The 18,647-nt window shown below is 52.9% G+C and overlaps 2 protein-coding genes across 3 annotated transcripts; both read left to right on the forward strand.

Annotated features, from left to right (window-relative positions):
* The first annotated feature begins 584 nt into the window (after positions 1-584).
* Positions 585-6,033, forward strand: PIGT (phosphatidylinositol glycan anchor biosynthesis class T). The gene is made up of 12 exons (XM_058036178.1): positions 585-774; positions 1,183-1,360; positions 2,280-2,407; positions 2,876-2,976; positions 3,132-3,218; positions 3,466-3,553; positions 3,628-3,725; positions 3,999-4,164; positions 4,253-4,453; positions 4,991-5,156; positions 5,275-5,358; positions 5,489-6,033. Exons 1-12 carry the CDS (start codon positions 585-587, stop codon positions 5,739-5,741), a joined length of 1,740 nt encoding a protein of 579 aa, XP_057892161.1. The 3' UTR covers positions 5,742-6,033.
* Positions 6,034-8,709: 2,676 nt separating this feature from the next.
* Positions 8,710-16,328, forward strand: BLCAP (BLCAP apoptosis inducing factor). Of its 2 annotated transcripts, none has more exons than XM_058036206.1 (2): positions 8,710-8,858; positions 14,715-16,328. In XM_058036206.1, exon 2 carries the CDS (start codon positions 14,800-14,802, stop codon positions 15,061-15,063), a length of 264 nt encoding a protein of 87 aa, XP_057892189.1. In that variant the 5' UTR covers positions 8,710-8,858; positions 14,715-14,799; the 3' UTR covers positions 15,064-16,328. The 2 variants fall into 2 exon arrangements, with proteins under 2 accessions (XP_057892189.1, XP_057892188.1); XM_058036205.1 differs by having other exon boundaries at positions 8,778-8,862; positions 14,720-16,328.
* Positions 16,329-18,647: the final 2,319 nt, after the last annotated feature.

Consider the following 18,647-nt stretch of genomic DNA (forward strand, 5'->3'; position numbering starts at 1 on the left):
CATCGGACCGTCACCGCCGGCGCTGTCCTGCTGTGGCCGCCGTTCCTTCCCCGGCAGGCGGGTGTGGGAGCGGGGCGCTCCCGGACGGCTCCGCACCCGGAGATGGGCGCTGCCCTGCGGGAAGGAGCCGAGGAGCGAGGGAGAGCCACGGGAGCGGCTGAGAACTGGAAGCCACCTGGGGACAGGGACAGTCCTCGCAGCGTCCTGCGGCACCCCGGGGAGCCGCCCAAGCTGGGACGGCGCCAGGGCCTCCCCTCAGCCCCGATTTCAGAGTGGCGGAGGGAGCGCTCGGAGAGCCGCTCGATCCCCCCTCACAGCGCCAGAGTTAACCGCGATCACCCCCGGGGTCCTTTCCGCGGTTCTGCGAGAGCGCTGGCGCTCGCTTCGGGGCTGGGGCAGGCTCAGGCACAGCCCCCTGGCGCTTTTCCTTCTCCCGGCGGGGGCTCCGTGCTCGCTCCGTGCAGCGGCTCCGGTGCCAGGCCGGGACAGCCCGGCGCTCACAGCGTCTCCACGGCACCCCCGGAAGCGCCGCCATTGCCGGCGCGGCGGAAGCGGAAGCGGCGCGGGGCGGGGCGGGCGGTGGGATGGCGGCGGCCGTGCTGCTGCTGCTGCTGCTGGCGGCGGCAGGGCCCGCGCCCGGGCGGGCGGACGCGGGCCGGGAGCGGCGGGACGCGCTGCGGGAGGAGCTGCTGCTGAGCCCGCTGCCCACCGGCGATGTGGCCGCCACCTTCCAGTTCCGCACGCGCTGGGACGCGGACCTGCAGCGGGGCGCAGGTAGGGCGGGCCCGGCCGGGGCGGACCGCGCCGCTATTGGCTGGGGCGGGTTCGGACCGCGTCGCTATTGGCTAGCACGGGGGCGGACCGCGCTGCTATTGGTTGGGGCGGTGCGCAGGAGCGGGGCTATCGCGGAGGGACCGCGTGACGTGATGGTTTGCATCGAGCGATGACGTCACGGGCGGGAATGACGTCAGAGGCGGGGTGAGGTGAGCAGGGACGGGGCAGAGCGAGGCTGTGGGGACGGAGCGGTGACGTCACACGGGAGGGCTCGGGGCCGTGACGCCATCGGGCTGTGCGTGGTGGCGCAAGCAGAGGCAGTGCCGGTGATGTCGCGTTGGGGCAGGCCCTGGTTGATGTCGGGAAGGGATCGGGGATGCGAGGGGCAGGGACTGACGCTGCCCGCAGTCTCTCACTACAGGCTCTTCCCGAAGGCGCTGGGGCGGCTGGTGGCAGCGCTGGGCGTGCGGGAGCTGCACCTCGCGCTCACCCAGGGCTTCTGGCGCACCCGCTACTGGGGGCAGCCGCCCCTCCAGGCACCCGCTGGCGCCGAGCTCTGGGTCTGGTTCCAGCCCACGGTCACCGAGTAGGTACCCCAGCCACGGATCTGTCACTCTGGGTCCCCTCTGTGGCCAGTGCTCCCAGGAGCTGTTGTTTGTCCCTCCTGAGGCAGCCACGGTGTGTGAGTGGGCCTCCTGGGTTGAAAAATGTCTGCTGGAAAGAAGAGCCCAGGAGTAGCTCTAAAAACCCACAGAACATACCTCATCTGTTCACAGGACAGGATGTGGTGCTGAGGGCAAATCCCTGTTCATTAAAGGCCCAAGTAATTCCCCTGTGGGCTGTGTGATGACAAGCGCTTAACGATGGCACAGAGAGAAATAACAGTGATCTAACCAAGCAGTGGGTGTGTGTGTCATTGGGGTACAACAGCATGGGGGATGAGGGCTCAGGGTGGATTGCAGGACCCTTGCTGTGCTAATACAGTGGGGCTGTATCTTGGCCTCTCATCCGTGACTCACTTCCTTTGACTCCCATCCAGTACCTGTCACCATCTCCCTGAGCACACCAGCCCTGTGGGGACTCACAGAACTCTGTCCTGCCTGCAAGTGTCCCATCCCTTGTCTGCTGGCCGGGTCAGCCTTTGGAGCTGCACCAAGGCATTGCTGTGGGCCTGACAGCCCCTTCCCCATTCACACATATCACCTCCTGTGTGCTCCCAGCTCCCCTGGCCTCTCTCCTCACATACCAGCTGTGCCCACTGCCCTGTGCCTTGGCTGTGTGATGCCTGTGAGTCCTTGTTTTGTGTCCCTGCTGTGTGTCCCTCAGATCTGATGTGTCAGAATAAAATACCAAGAGAGCTGGAGAATGCCAGCCCAGCAGTCTCTCTGCACTCTCCATGCAGCTTTGGTAACCCAGTGTGGTCATTTCTGAATGTTACTGACTTAACACTTGTTGTTTCAAGGATTTGAGCTGCTGAGTAATCTCTGGTGTCTCTTCTCACACAGTGTTGACAAAGCCTGGAAAGAACTGAGTAACATCCTTTCGGGAATATTCTGTGCTTCTCTCAACTTCATTGACTCGACCAACACAGTGATTCCAACAGCATCCTTCAAACCCCTGGGTTTAGCCAATGGTGAGCCTGGCTCTGCTCTCTCACTTTAGTTCTGCCCTGTGCCACTGCCAGCATTCCAGGTGCAGGTCCTGCAATGACTCTGGGTCTGGGTGTGTACAACAGCATCCATTAACCTCTCCTAGGAAGGATTTCCTCTCCCTACAAACAACACTTGATTTTAAACAGAGTAAACTCACAAGTAATACATGGCAGGTGCTCCCAGGCCCTTACCTGTCTCTATGAAAAGTGTTTTATGAAACAGTGAGGACTACAGGATTTAAGGCACTCACAAAACAAGATCTCCTAGGACGTATCCTTACCATTCTTTCCAGTCACTCTGAACAGAGTGGGATCTACTTCTGGTGGAGCTCTTGGCATTTCAGGCATGCTCTGAGTGTGGTGGGATGTTGGGTACACTGAGGGTGGAACACTGCTCCTGTGCTCAGGCTGTAGCAATCCCAGCCCTCTCTCCTGCCTCTCCCTGCCCAGGGACAGATCACCATCTCCTGCGTTACGCTGTCCTGCCCAGGGAAGTTGTCTGCACAGAGAACCTCACCCCTTGGAAGAAGCTGCTGCCATGTGGCTCAAAGGTAAAGACAAGTCCTGCTGCCCAATGGGGCCACTCCTGATGGAGCTGGGCTCCCAGCAGCAATGTGGGAGCATGCACTGGGAGGTTCCCTCAGGGCTTTCTCTCGGTGGGAGCAGAGGACAGGGCAGGGCTGAGTTTCTCCTCTGTTCCCTGCAGGCTGGGCTGGCTGTGCTGCTGAAGGCTGAGCGCCTGTTCCACAGCAGTTACCACTCCCAGGCAGTGCACATCCGCCCCATCTGCAGGGTAAGTGCTGGCTCAGCTCCCTCCCTGAGCTCCCCAAGAGAAAATCCAAAGCCCCCTTGTCACATTGCAAGGTATCACAGTGGTTTGCTCAGCTACCCTGTGATGGGTTCACTGTGTCTAACACAGCTGTCATCCTCCTTCTCTGGTAACCCCAATGGAAATCTTGTAATCCTGGTGGAGGTCCAGCTCCATCCTGGTGTCCTCCCCCTCCAGAAGGTGTGATCAGAGCTGCTTGTCTCTTGTCCAGGATGCCTCCTGCCTGGCTATGTCCTGGGAGCTCAGACAGACTCTCACTGTGGTCTTTGACTTCTTTTCCAGTGGCCAAGGAAAGAAAGGTAAGCGTGGTGGCTGTGCTGGCGTGCTCCCAGCCTGCAGCACTTGACCTGCCAGCTGACCTTGCTTCCCACAGACTGGTCCCTGTTTAAGATGTTCTCTCGCACGCTGACTGACTCGTGTCCTCTGGCATCGCAGAGCAAAGTCTACGTTGACATTTCCCCCAAGAACAAGGTAAGCTCATGGGTCAGAAAGCATCCCCTGCTCCCTCAGTTCTGCCACTTCTTGTGGCTCTGAAACATCCTCACCTCCATCCTCTGCATGGCCTGGCCTCTCAGGGGCTAACACAGGGAGGTGATTTTCTTGCTCTGAGCAGGGCTGAGGGGAGAGCACAGAGCTGGCTGTTGGGTGGCAAAGCTCAGGGCTACCTGGAGGGACTTTGCTCAGTGTTGCCAGTTCCTTCAAAAGGGGCACTTTTTCCTTTCATGGTCCATTTGCTTTCCTCAGGAAAAGGAGCTGCTGGAAGTGTCCCCCCCCCCAACATCAGTACATGAAGCTATTGTCCAGGGGGACAGGAGAACCTACGCTGTCTATGACCTGCTGAGCCCCTCCCTCTTCAACACATCTCGCAGCCTCAATGTGCAGCTGAAGTGGAAGCGGCCCCAAGACAGCTGTGAGTGAGCAGAACTTCACTTCACCTGCACCACTGGCCAGGGCTCCAGGGCTGAAAATCCCCCCTCTGCTGTCCTTGCTCTTCACAGCGGAAATGCCCATTCCCACGCTCCATGCTCAGCGTTACGTGGGCGGGTACGGGCTGCAGACCGGGGAGATCTGCACCCTCATCTACAACACCCACCCCTACCGAGCCTTCCCCGTGATCCTGCTGGAGACTGTGCCCTGGTACCTGCGCCTCTACGTGCACACCCTCACCATCATCACCAAAGGGAAGGAGAACAAGCCCAGTGAGTGAACCCTCCAAGCAGCACATGCCACCCCATTCCCTTGGCATGAGCAGCTCATTCCAAAGGTGGTTTAATCCCTCCCTCAGGTCCCAGTGATCCCTGGGAAACTGGATTGTGAAACAAAATATTTCAGGATGTTTTCCTAGCCTCAAGTTCAGTGCTCACAGCAGATGAGACCATTAAATTAGTTTTATTTATAAGAGGCACAAGGATGGTGTTTGATAATCCAATAAGGGTTTAAACCAACACGAATTAATTTTTGTAGCACAGGAAGCTCAATTTAAAACTGATAATATGGTTTTATTTTCCATTTATACCTTTCCTTATGAATCCCTGACCGTCATGGGTCAGTAGCTTTAAAGGCCAGCTAAATTTAGTTTTAACACATGCTTTTTGCTATGGGTGCATCTTCACTTGCCCAGAAAACCACTCTCAGGACAGTGGAAGCAGGAGCACCCACCTCATGGGAGATGTCCAGGCAATGTGAGATGGGACAAGGTTCCCCTGGGGCCAATGTGGAAATCTCTTTGGGGTTAGGTTACATCCACTACCAGCCAGCCCAGGACCGGAGCCGGCCTCACCTCTTGGAAATGCTGATCCAGCTGCCAGCCAACTCCGTCACCAAGATCACAATCCAGTTTGAGAGGGCCTTGCTGAAGTGGACAGAGTACCCACCTGACCCCAATCACGGCTTTTATGTTGGGTAATGACATTCCTCAGCTCCTCATCCCTTTCTGGGCTTTGCATAGGACTTACTGCCCAGGTCTCTGGAGATGTCTTTCCTGCCAGGGCTGACACTGGTGTGTTGTTTGTCCCCTTAGCTCATCTGTGCTCAGTGCCCTGGTGCCCAGTGTCACTGCAATGAAGGACATGGATGTGGAGCAGAGCCCTCTCTTCACCTCACTGTGAGTGTGCTTGTGCTGGCGAGCAGGGCTGTGCCACAACCTGCAGGCTGTGGCTGCTCTCATCTTCTCTGGTGAGCACAAACACAGTCCTGTGCAGGCTGACCTTGCCTTTCCTTCTCCAACTCTCCAGGTTTCCTTCCTCCGATGGCTCCAGCTATTTTGTGCGCCTGTACACGGAGCCACTGCTGGTGAACCTGCCAACCCCAGACTTCAGCATGCCCTACAACGTCATCTGCCTCACCTGCACCGTGGTGGCCGTGTGCTATGGCTCCTTCTACAACCTGCTGACCAGAACGTTCCACGTGGAGGAGCCCAGCCGGGGCGGGCTGGCCAAGCGGCTGGCCAACGTCATCCGAAAATTCAGGGGGGTGCCCCCACTCTGAGAGGGGCCAGGGCAGCCAGCACTGCCTGCGGGGCTCTGTGGGAGACAGACAGCAGAGCACTGCTGCCTCTTGTCTTGCTGGAAGCAGCTTGTTGTGTTTTGCTGCCTGGAATTCTCTTTGGGATCCAGTAAGCCAAGAGATCACTTCCGTTGCTAAGATGGGAAATGGCTCTAAGCCCATTGACTACTGAGCTGCACTGCTGTGGGACTGGGAAAAGTAAAAGACTTCTGTTTGGGAGAGGTGTAACTTACCTGCTGGGAATGGTGCTGGAAGTAAACTGGAGTGTTTTGTACGTTTGTGCTGCTCCTGGTTGGTTTTGCTTTCTCAGCTCATGGGCAGAGTTGCCAGGTCTGTAGCACACTGCCTGGATCAGCTGGGATTTGATGCAGGCAAGACCAGGCAAAGGGGTTTGATCTGCAGATCAGAGGGATTCATCTGCTCTAACATCTCACCTTTCACAATTGCCTTGTTTCACACATATGTGTCCTGTCACACTTGGCCACATTGCAGCCAGTTTGCAAATTAATTGCTGGGTACAGGGTATGTCTGCCCCCTCACCAACAGCAAGGGTTTATTTTCTTTCACAGGAAAAAGCTGCTCTTGCTCACAACTTCTGTTTGCAGGATTTTGAAACCCTCCACCTGCTCAGCCCTCTGCCACAGCACAGGATTCTCCTGTGCACCCACAGTGCCCCTGGAGCTTTGGGGAGCCTTGGCTCAGCAGACCCCAAGAGCTGAGCTGCAGCCAGCCCTGGGCTGGGAATGCAGGAGCACTGGCACCACTGTGCTCCTCAGTTATTTTCTCAAAACACAGATTACCACCTTGTGGTTCACCCAGAGCAGTGGGAGGTCAGTGGTGGTGCTGCTTGGCCTCTGACACTGCTGCTTTCAGGGCTACACCCTTTCCATCTCAGATGTGGCTTTTGTGATTGCAACAGACAATCTTACAAAGGACAGGGAAATCACTGGAAGAAATACTGCCCAGAACCAAAGCAGAGCACAGCCAGAGGTCCTTTAAAAGCTTCTGCTTGAACAGAAAAGCCATAAAAACCCCATGGCCTCCTGTCCTGCACAGAACAAGCTGTTCCCACTAGCCTGGAATTACCTTTCCCTTCCAAGCCAGGGATGGCTTTTTACTCTGCAGCTCTTTACAGATCCACTCCACTGGATGGCTCCATGCAGCCTGCAGAGCCTGCTGAAATACAAGTTTTGGATGATCCCTCTCTGCTCCTGCCTGCTGAAAAAGGTGCCACAGGGCTGAGAGTTCACAGCCCTGCCAGCCAGGCTGCAAGTGCAAAATGGAATTTTTTTATAGAGAGCTGGAACTACAACCAAAAGCCAAGCAAGCACACAGGTCCCACAGCAGTCTTAGGCATGAGGGTCCACATTACATTTTGCAAAAGGATTTGGAGACCTCAAATTGTATCAGTTGGATCCAGTGTGAGTCCTGCAAAATGCAACCAGCAGCATGTGCTGGAGCAGCCCAGGTCCCTGGGTGAAGCCTGCTCGCTGCTGGTGTTGGGTGGGATCCTGAAAGCCCGCTGAGTGCTGTGGGAATCATAGCTGGTATCCAGTAGTTATTTTTACTATGAACCATCAGAGCATCAGGCATCAGCCAAAGGCTTTAGGGCCATTCCTGTGCAGTGCCATAAACCAGGAATTTTAAACACCCCATAAAAAGGTCAGCCCAGCATAATGGCAGAGCAGAGGGAAATTGTTCCAGGGTGGATACACGCTTGAAGGGCCATTGGGAGAGCAGGTCTTATCATAACTATCAAAAATACCCAGGCAGCCAAGTGGAAAACTGTGGGAAATGTGGGTGGCCCTGCAACTGTGGCTGGGTGGGTTTTAAATGGTTGTGAAAATGCCAAATCTTGGTCTTTGGGGTTTTTGGTTTTGTTTTTCTTGGACTGTTTTTCTTCTTTCCTTGGGTTACTCAGTACAGGAGAGACATGGAGCTCTCCGAGGCGAATCAGGGGAGGGCTGTGAGGATTGCATCTCTCTTATAAGGAAAAGCTGAGGGAGCTGGGGCTGTTTAGGCTGGAGAAGAGACAACAGAGAAGGGAGCTTATCACTGCCTGTGCGCAGATGCAGGGAGGGTGTTGTAAGGATGGAGCCAGGGTGCTGAACAGTGGCATGAGGTAACAGGAACACTGGAAGTTTCATCTGGACATGAAGAACTTTACTGCATGGAACAGGCTGCACTGAAATATTCCCATGGACACAATCCAGAGCACTGTGCTCCAGGGGACCCAGCAGAGCAGGGACCTGGAGGGATGGCCGGGAGGGATGGCCTGCAGTGGTCCCTGCCCAGCCCCGCTGTCCTCCGTGGCTCTGAGGCAGCACAGCACAAGGTGCAATGGACCATGCAAACACAATGGAATAATAACCACGGAATATGCTGACTTGGAAGGGACCCCTCAGGATCCTCGAGTCCAATTCCTGGCCCTGCACAGGACACCCCAGGAATCCACCCTGTGCTTGAGAGCGGTGTCCAAACGCCTCTAGAACTCAGACAGGCTCAGGGCTGTGACCACTGCTCTGTGACCACCCCTCAGAATGAAAATCCTTTCCTAATACCCAGCCTAACCCTGCCCTGACCCAGCTTCAGGCCATTCCCTCGGCTCCTGTCCGTGCTCGTGAGAGCCAAGAGACCCGAGCTGCCCCTCGTGAGGAGCTGTAAGCAGCGCTGAGGACCAGAGCTGCCCCTCGTGAGGGAGCTGTAAGCAGCGCCGAGCTCTCCCCCTCAGCCTCCTCTTCCCCAGGCCGAACAGCCCAAACGCGGCTCATTACAAGCGCCCACAAACACAAAAATCTCTTCACAAAACGCGAATCCGGCCGGGGCCGGCTCCCAGCGCCGCCCCGCCGTGCGCAGGCGCAGCGCCGTGCGCGCAGGCGCAGCAGCCGCCGCGCGGGGCTGCCCGGACCCGCCTGAGGAGCGGCCGCTGCCCGCGCCCCCGCCCCGCCGGCCGAGCAGCAGCGGCAGCAGCAGCGCCCCGCGGCCGAGAGCGCTCCGGGGACAGCCCCGCTCCCGGGGACAGCCGCCCGGCCGCCTGGGGAGGCCTGGCAGGCTTCTCCCTCCTTCCTCGGGGCGGCCCCGGGATGGCGGCGTGAGGCGGTGAGTACGGGCCGGGGCCCAGCGGCGGGGCTGGCGGAGCGGGCAGCGCTGCGGGCTCCGGGGCTCGGCCGGGGGAAAGGGGGAAGGTTTGTCCCGGCCGAGGAGCCCCGCGCTCGGAGCTCTGAGTGCGCCGGGATGGGAGAGGTTTCAACCGACCCCGAGCTCGGTGCCAGCATGGAAATAACAGCGCTGTGTGCCCTCCCTCCCTCCCTGCTGCTCTCGGCCGCGAACGTCTCCAGCTCTCGTTAGCGCCTTCTGAAAGGAAAGCCGGGCCCGTTCCTCCCCAGGGCAGCACAATGCTCTGACAAGCTTTTGTGCAGGCAGCTGGACGGGATGGGCCCTGGGGGTCCATTCCAACCCGGGGTATTCTGTGATAGTCTGTGGATACAGACTGTTGTGCCCAGCCAGGCACCCTCCCCGAGCACCCATACGTGCTTTGAGCCAGCTACAAAGTGAGTTTACAAGCTGTGCTGTCATACCAACATTGCTCATGATATCCCAGACGTGCGAGTGCAAGAGAAGAGGAAAAACGAGCTCTAAATACAGTCCACAGCATGCTGAACTCTCCCATACTTCATTGGTACTGAAACATTTCAATGGACCTTGCAAGTACTGTCATACTGTAGTGCAGTAACCTTTGTCTTTCCAGACTGTAGGAGATCATAACTCCTCATGGCTGCCCAAACAGCATTTCTGCCTTTCCTCATCTGAGATGCAGAAAACTCACTCTTATCAGGTTGTATTTGGACCTTTGAAGCCTGCTGAAGGCACAAAAGGTAGAAAAGCGGTCCAAATTAAAACTCCTTTTCTCAGGGAACTTGGAATTGGCCTGGAAGTTGTAATCTGTGGCAGTTAGATAAAGGCTGAAGGTGGGAACGAGGACCTCTGAAAAGAAATGAATTAGTCCAAATGGAAGTAGTAATACTTCAGATGACAGCTGTGGCTGCTGACATCTCTTCCCATCACAGAGCTGGCTGACTTAAGCTTCTGCTCCTCTGATTCCTGATGATGTCCAGGCCCATTCCAAGCTCTCTGAGAAAAACAATTAGTTTTAGTTTGGATCTCTCCTCTGCCTTCCTGCTCATGGGTGGGGAAGGATTCACCCTGGTGCTGTGAGGGCATTGCATTGCAGATGGAGTGGGTATCTCCTGGACAAAAGCTCATCCATTCCCATCAGGAATGGAGCTCAGAGCCTCCACTTTTCACCAAGTGAGTTGCTTTGGCTTATGTCTAGCACGAGAAATCAGAATACTAACCCCAAGGCTTGGTTAGTAAAGGATTTGTTGCTCTTTTTGGAAGCTGTTGTGATTATATTGCACCATTTCTGACTCTACACAAAGTGTCCAAGGCATGATCCAAGACTAGGCTAAGGCCTTTGCCAAAAAGTATAGACTCACTCTTTCCAGCTGAGTCATACCAGCAGATAAAGCTTTTAAAAAAATTGAAATAATAGTGGCAAGGCTAAAAAAAAAAACCTAGAGAAGTTAATCCCTGCTGCAAATAGGTCTTAAAGTTTGAGCAGTTATGGTTCTTGGGTTTACGACAGAGGGTTGGCATCTGGGAAGCTGGTGTGCTGTTGCTTTTCTTAGCTGAACTCTTCCAACTTGTCACTTGATAGTTCTTCAGCTCTCTTTTTGTCCCAGTGCTTTAGCTGTTGTGTATTTTTCAGCAGCTGTTTTGGTGCTGTGTGATATTTGAGTTGGTGTGAAGCACTGCCCACTCACATCAGCTGGTATTTGTGACAGGGTTTTGGGTTAAAACCATTTTAAGCAGACAGGTGAGAAACACATCCCTGAGCCTTCCTCTTCAGTTTATATGCACTGGATGACTTGAGAGACTTTCATCTAACCAGTGTGGCTTTTCATCACAAGCAGAGATTGCAGCTTCTGGGAAAGGGGGAGGATGATAGCAGCACGCCCCAATAAAAAGGTTACTCAGTGTTTTATTGCAGACCTTTCAGCTCTCAGCCTCTCTTTCTGTAGCATCTGCTGGGGGAGTTCTGTGTGGACAGCACTGGCTTAAAGGCTGCCTTTGTAAGGGCTGAACAAGCTTACCCTTGAAGTGCTTAGGGAAAGCTGCCTGATTATTCTCCCCTTGCAGAGTAAATGGACTGTTAAAGAATTCAAATGTTCTTGAGAAAGGTACAGACTTGGCATTGACACACTGATGTGCCAACCTGTGGTGTAGGAACACCTCTCAGTGTGTTGATTGCTGAGTTAGGGTGTAGAATATGAAGGAACAGCTTGCTAGCTCCTCACATGGATTTATTCCCAAACGTGACTGATCCATTGCAGAGCAGTGCTCTGTGCTGCTCACTCTAGACCTGTCATTATTGAGATTTTGTTTCTGCTTGGGGAAGGTCTGCTGCTGCCTTTGCACTGGAATTCCAAAATCCTCCACACAAACACACACCAGTAGGACCTGAATGCTTTTGGGAGGGAAGATGACAGCAGGGAGGGCTGGCAGTGCAATGGAAGCCAGCTAATAAGCATGTGGAGAAGTGCTGGTGCTTGCTTATTAAGGAGGTGTGCAGGGAACCTCCCCTGGCTGCTCCTCTGCCTGCAGGAACAGGAGAGGCTCTGGCAGCACGTGGAGATCAGCCTGGGACACAGTGGGAGCATCACCAGCTCTGCTGCTGAGGGGTCTGAAGGGAGTTCAAGTGGCTGCAAGAGCTGTGGAGGGTGAAAGGAGGAAGTGGGAAGGAGCTGTCAGGTAAACATGAGTGGCCACCAAATCAGGTGACATGAGGAGCAGCACAGGGGCAGGTTTGGGGACAGTGGGACATGGGGCTGGCTGAGGCAAGAGGTGAGTCAGGCAGGGGAGAACAAGAGCAGCTGGCTGAGGCAAAACAGGATGCAGTTGTGAAACCAGTCCTGTTGGGTGGCAGGTTATTATTTGCTCTGGAACATGGCAATCTTTGGCTTGGGTTGTGAGAAGGGGACAAACACAACAAGGGAGGAATCTTTAATTTGCAAATTTCACCTTGCTTGAGAAACCAGGCAAAACCAAATATTGTTGTGGCTTCTGGAAGGATCTGCCTGTCCCGTGCACAAAGGAGAATGTTCCCTGCTCAGTGAAGGGCTGATACAGGAGGTGCTGTTTCTCTTGGATCAATAGAGTGTAAAGAGGACTCAGTGCCAGCTGTACAGAGAATCTCTAATGAAGAGCACATTTCTTACTGGTGGGGAGTCCCTTGAGGGACACAGAGCTGTAGCAGCCTCCTGTAGTAAGTACTCTAGGATCAGCTGTGGGATACAGCAGAGGATCCTCATCCTTTAACTGCTTGGTAGTGAAGGGACTCCTGAGAATAAAAGCAGACTGACTACAGACACAAAGAGCAGCTGTTTGAATGGCTGCATTTGGCAGAAATCCAAGAGGTTTGCAGGTTGAAGGGCATTGGCATTGAAATTTCATAGTAAGAATAACTACTATTAAATGGTTCTTTATTCTGCAGTGGTTGCATTGATTGCTACAAGCAACTGGTTCTTGCAGGAAATACTAATATTTAAAAATGAGTAACTTGTTGTGAGGTGGCTTTGTGTTTGTAGGAAGTGCTCAAGTAAAGCTTAGACACTTAAAATTAATTCAGTATTTAGAGTGTTATGGTTAAGAGCATTGTAGGAGTGAGGATGCCAGACCATGAAGTACAAAGTGTAGCTACAACACAAATTATAATTATTTTCTAACTGTAGTCAGTTGTAAGGTTTGGGGCTAAAGGCTCAATAGTGACATATGACCTATTAAAGCTGAGAGATTTGTGACATTAGTTCTGAAAAATTCTAGTTCTTTGTTTCAGCCTTTTGCTACTTAACAGACACATTCTTTACCCATTTCTATACTCTGGATAGAGAAACCCAAAGCAAAGTAGGCACTTTAAACTAAAGTTTTGAGAACAGCTGACACAAGTTGCCACAGAAGTCAAGCTGATGCAACTGGATCTGGCAAAAACATAACATGGTTGTTTAGGCACTCATTTTTAATGCTTGGTGTTTGGAGCATTTGTGAGAAAAAAATGCAGGAAGCTTCAAGAAGGGAACATTTCAGGAGGATTAAGGCAGCTGCAGATCATTGATTTAGTAAAACTTTACTGCATTCAGTGAATTGAAAACTTGGGTGATGGGGTTTGGTTACCTTCCTGTTCAAATATTTGTTGTTAGATTTTTTTCTCTCCATTCTTCCCCTTGCAAAAAAGTTCTCTAGTACTTCTGTGGTATTGTTTACTCCAGAGACATCTGAGCAATTCACAAAGGCAAGCAGGCAGCATGTTTTGTTATGAAATGAGTAATAGCTGATTCCAGTTTACAGATGGGAGAAAAGGCTTGGGACTAGACTTGCCCTTAAAGATGTGAGTGAGTGACCTGCCTAAAACAGGACTAACATTGGGAGCTGTATTCCTGTGACTTGGCTTTATCTGTATTGCAGCATAAAATAACTTTTTCCTTACTCTTTGGCTACTGAGCTGCAGCTTGGTTTCACTAATTGAACTCCAGCTGCTCTCTCTGCAGGAGAGCACTCCCTTGCAGGAGCACCAGCACAATGTACTTTCCCCACATAATGTTTGTGCTGCTGGAGATGTTTGCCTGCATTTTCCTACTAACATTAAATTAAAATAGATGGTGCTGCTCAGGATGGCAGCATTTCCTGCTGCTGGCAGCAGAGCCCATTGCTACCTGCGAGACAAGTCTGACCTCAGTGTTGTTTTGGAAGAGAACCTCCTGTGGTTTTCTCTGCAATCCCTCATTCTCTCTCCCTTTGCCAGGAAATCCCTTCTCCTGCCAACAGGAGCCGGTGGAATGTGCTGTTTGTTTACATTCTCACTCCTTCATCCTACTAACCTTCCCACCCCCAGCTGTAATCCTGACAGGCTGGGCTGAGCCCTTCATCCTTCTGAGGGAGCACTGCTCCATTGAGTAATTGCAGACACAAGGCTTTCTGCAAGCAGCTGTCCCCAGCAGACTCCTCTTGGTGGGGGTGAGGCATTGATTGTTTTTAAAGCCATTTGAAATTCTTGAAGGGGTTTGTAGTGCCTCAAAAGAGCACACATTTAATGTCATTGAGGGGGTTGCTAAAGGTAGGAGCAGGTTTTCTGGACTTGCAGTGTGCTGCCATCCCTGCCTAGGAAAGCCCTTAAAGCCCAGTTTCCAGAGGGTTTTATAATAATCCAAGTGAGGAAATCCTGTGTTTACAGCACTTAATGGAAATTGCCATTCTGAGCCTGTCCCCCCATTTGATCTATTCACATACTTCATCTTATCTGACTTTAGCTGTTTGGCAAGGATTATAAATCTTTAAGCTGGGACTGTCCTCCCCTTTGTTTTACAGCCTGGACACTGCTGGGGCTTTCCTGGGTACCTTGATGTGTAGCTGATTTGGTGCTGTCCTGCTGGAACACTTTATTGTTTGTGTGCAGAACAATTCCTTACACAAATGCTTCCTTAACACTTCTCTGTAGCATCAAATAATGATCACCCTTCAATTGCATTTCTTTATATCATCACTCAAGCCTTTGGGCTGTCTTGGATCAGTGTGTGTAGGGAAGGCTGTGGCAGCTTGTTTGCCATTTCCACCTCTCCCTTTCTGTTCCTGCACTGTGCTAAAAGGGTCTCACTTGTTAGCCTGGATAAAGGCCTGAGGAACAGAGCACACAGGATACACTTCTGTACCAGCATTAGCTGATCCTGTCCCCAGCTGAGTGGTTCAGAAAGCAGGAACCTTTCCACCAGCTCCAAGGATTTAGTACTGGGAGTTCAACCATCAGCCAATGATGCTTGGGAGTAAATGAAGCTTTAGAAGCATGTCAGTTGATTTTTTTTCCCTTCATTTCTCTGAGAGTCTGACATTTCCTTCTCCCTGCAGAGCAGCCTGCCCTCGGGAGGAGTTGCTGGAGCCTGTTCTGGAGCACATCTGCCTGCTGCTGCCCACGAGGCCCCAGCCAGCCACCATGTACTGCCTGCAGTGGTTGCTACCTGTCCTGCTCATACCCAAGCCCCTGAACCCAGCCTTGTGGTTCAGTCACTCGATGTTCATGGGATTCTACCTGCTCAGTTTTCTCCTGGAACGGAAACCTTGCACAATTTGTGCCTTGGTCTTCCTGGCAGCTCTATTCCTCATCTGCTACAGCTGCTGGGGGAACTGCTTCTTGTACCACTGCACAGGATCCCAGTTACCAGAATCAGCTCACGACCCCAGCATAGTGGGCACCTAGAAAATCATAATCTTCCAGTCTGCTGAGGGCTCTTGTTTTGATTTTTAAAAAAGGGGTGGGCCTGGGGAGGAGGGGGGTGTTGGGTGTGGGACTGGAGTAAGGACAACCTATTTCCTGTAACTGTGCGTGGACTGGAGTGGCAGATTCTTCCCGCTCTGCCTGTGGAATCGACTCGTTTACTGTGTGAACTCTGGCAGCACCACCTGCTTTTTTAGGAGCAGGAGTCTTTCTTTTTCTTTCCCGTATCACCGGGAGCAGACACCAGCCCTCAACTGAGAACTGCTGGAAGCCTGAGCTGCTGTCCCTGCCCAGCTGGGAGTGCTGGGGTTGTGTGTCACTTGTCTGCATTAGGCCATGTGGTCTAACTCAGGGCTCTTGGCCCTCTGATCCTGCTTGAATAGCTACAGGATTCTCTCAGTCTCTCTTTGTGGGGAGCCAGCCTTCCCACCTTGCTGATCAAGGGAGAGTGCAACAGCTCATAAATGGACTTGGCCAAAAGCTGCTGGAGCCAGAGGCAGTTGAGTCATCTCCTCCTGCTCAGCCTGCCAAAGAGATGTGTGCACTGCCCAAGTGCTTTCTGAACTCTTTGCTCTGAGATCCCAGCCTGAAAGCCTCACTTATGCTGCTGCTTTTATAAAGCCTCACAGGCAGTAGAGACTCTCTCTTCCCCTCCATGTCCTGGGTTTACCAAGGTATTGACCATTGGGAGAAAGAACCAGCATGCTGCAAGACACAGGGTTTTGGAAGCCACTGTGAACTTTACCCTACAGAACTCATGTTACCCCAAAAGGCTGGGTGTGGGCAGGGCAGGAGGGGATCCATGAGGTGGGGGCATGGCTTGAAGCAGTAAATGCTTCAGCCATTTCAGAGATGATGGGTTTGGGCCAGAGGTGACAGAAGGTGCTGGTGCTACTGACTAGAGAAGGGCAGAGGCTGGAAAATGCCTGATGTCTCCAGCTTCCCTGGCAGAAGGATGTCAAGAATCCAGGGTGATGGGGGGTCTACAGCCTGGGGCAGAGGTTGGTTTGTGAGAAGCCTTAGAGGTTGGCACAAAACACTTACCTCTGAACTTTGAAGGTTTCCCTCCCCTTTGCCATCTGTTTGTCTTTCCTTCAGTCTTCTGGTGGAGAGCAGCAGAAATGGCTGTTGCTGTCCTGAGGCAGTTCAAGCTACGAGGTTGTGAAACTTCCAGAGTATTGTTTGTTCATTGCACAGCTGTTCAAAATGTTTAATAAAGCTTTATAAACTTTGGTCTATGGCCTCCTGCCCAGCATGATGCATTGGCTGCTCATTGTGGATGCCTTAGCCCAGCAGTCACGTGTCCCTGCATTGTTCTGTTCCCAGCAAGAGGCAGAGCCTGTTTGCCCTGTAGCTCCCAGTACTGACTCTTGATTGTTTGGGCAGACTGGGAGCCAGACTGGCAATTCCTAAACAGCCTCACGTCACAGCCAGAAGCACTCCTGTGTCCTGTGTGTTTCTGTGCTTAGTGACAGATTCCCCTTTTCTTGCTGCTTAGGAAATTAAACCCCCGAGCTGTGTCCTGGAAGCCACTAATCCCCAGCAACAGTAAAAGTGTCTGCTGGGTGCCCACGTGGTGTAAGCCCATGCCATGACACCACATCACCCCAGCCTGTCCCTCTGCTCAGGGCAGCCCAGCTGCCACCAGCCATGCAGGGGGACACACGTGCTGCTGTGAGCCCTTGCCCAGCCTTGGCCATGCAGACTGTGGGGTCCAACAGCACCCAGGAGCACCTGAGAGTGTTAAAGGGTGGGTGTGGAGCTGAAACAGGCTTGGCTTTATCCCTTCTCTGAAGACCAGGTCCAAATTAGAAAGAGTTCAGGGCATATTTATTGTTTACATGGTTAAAGGAAAGCATGTGCCTCATCCAAAATAGATGTGACGGCTCTGTCACCTGTCAGGCTGAGGGAAATCCCAGTAGCTGTCTCATCAACTCAGGCATAAATAACAAATGGAAAGGAGAGGGGAGGGCACCCATTGCAAGTCATGGCACAGTTGTGCTCTGAGCAACTTGTAAGTTTGAATGTATTAAAGCTAATGTCCTGTCAAGAGAACACTTCTGTTGCTCACTAGCCAAGGCACTTCACAGCAATTTAAATAAATGCTAGCCACCAACCAGACTGTGCTTTGGATGAGAGCAAGGCCTGGCTTTGTATGTGGGGTTCAGGACAAGGTACAGCTGCAGGCTCTTGCCTTGTATGAAAAAAGCACTTCAAAAGAGGGAGGCTGCAGGACAGCTTTCAATGGGGTAAGAAGCTTCCCAGCCCTGCTGCAGAGAAGGAGCACTCTTTGATGTGCACACAGCACTCTCCAGCACTCTTACCCTCCCTCAGGGCCTGAGATACCATCTTCATTGTAAAGATAGAAAAGTAAAGCAACTTCGTCATGGTCAGACAGAAAGCCTCAGGCAGAAGGAGGAACCCAACCAAGTCTCACATCCCATGCTAATGCCTGCTTCATCCTTCTCCATAAAGAGACTGTGAAAAACCAGCCTGTGACTGCAGAACAGGTCAAACCCGATGGCTTCTGAGAAGCAGCATCACAGCTTCCCTGCCTGAGCACCACAGTGGGGCTGAGCCTGGGCAGACACAGCCAGAGAGCTCAGCCAGGCGTTTGCCAGCTCCATGGAAAATGCCCACACGAGGTGTCCTGCCCCTCTCTGCCAGAACAACAGAGGGGTGGCTCTGTCCCTGGGTATCCTGGGGCACCACGGGGGCTCTCTGTGGGGACACACAGCTGGGCAGCTGCACCAGGGGCTCAGAGCAGTGGGATTTAGAGCAAAACCACTGCTGTGCCCGGCCCCCATGAGCCTGGACACTGCCCACAAGTGTCACTTGACACTTTGGCACGGAGTGAGTGTCATCACCTTGCTGAATTACCGAGTGTCCATCTGCCTGATGCTCCCTGGATACAGGAGCTGGAGCCTTAAGCTGTTCCTTTGTCTTTCCGTGTGAGGGAGAGATCATTTTCTTTTCTAGGTCACATAACAGATCAGTGACACAGCAGGGTCAATAAAGGAAAAAAACCAAAACAAAAGCCAGCCCAGGTTCCAATCCTTAGAAATAGAGATGCAGCTTGGCTCAGGCAGTCCTTGCACTCGTGAGTAGACCCTTAGGGCCCAGGGACTTTTCATACTCCTCCTCAACCCTTCTCAGGGAGAGGGAGCACTCCCAGGATGAGCAGCTGGAATACCACAAGGCTTGCCCTTTTATTTTAAGCTTTAGATCTGGCTGATATCTGTCTTAGTGCATCATCTTCGGATCTGATACTTGGCAGTTGAGCTCCCTAGAGTGCTCAGGGTGCAGGCAGGAATCATCTCCCAGCATCTGCCTCTCAGCCAGGGATCTTGCTGGGTGATGAGTGCCTTCTGCATGGATTCTCTTCCTGCTCACCCTGAGACAAGCCCACAACGTGGCCTTACAAACAGCAGCAGTCAGAGGAAAGAGGCTGATCCCATGGAGAAGCCATTAGGGCTGGAAGAATCCACAAGTAGCTCAGGACACAGTCCCACTGACAATAGCACCAGCCTTGTCCCTCATGCTGTCACCCAGGCTGGTCCAGCCAA

Source organism: Melospiza georgiana, chromosome 17 (assembly GCF_028018845.1).
Source record: "Melospiza georgiana isolate bMelGeo1 chromosome 17, bMelGeo1.pri, whole genome shotgun sequence".
Taxonomy (NCBI): domain Eukaryota; kingdom Metazoa; phylum Chordata; class Aves; order Passeriformes; family Passerellidae; genus Melospiza; species Melospiza georgiana.

Bases quoted from the DNA above. Each gene is read 5' to 3' on its own strand.
- PIGT (XM_058036178.1), top strand. From the start codon at position 585: ATGGCGGCGGCCGTGCTGCTGCTGCTGCTGCTGGCGGCGGCAGGGCCC. The intron at 3,554-3,627 runs GTAAGCGTGGTG...TGCTTCCCACAG, and splicing joins CAGTGGCCAAGGAAAGAAAG to ACTGGTCCCTGTTTAAGATG. The intron at 5,359-5,488 runs GTGAGTGTGCTT...CCAACTCTCCAG, and splicing joins AGCCCTCTCTTCACCTCACT to GTTTCCTTCCTCCGATGGCT.
- BLCAP (XM_058036206.1), top strand. From the start codon at position 14,800: ATGTACTGCCTGCAGTGGTTGCTACCTGTCCTGCTCATACCCAAGCCC.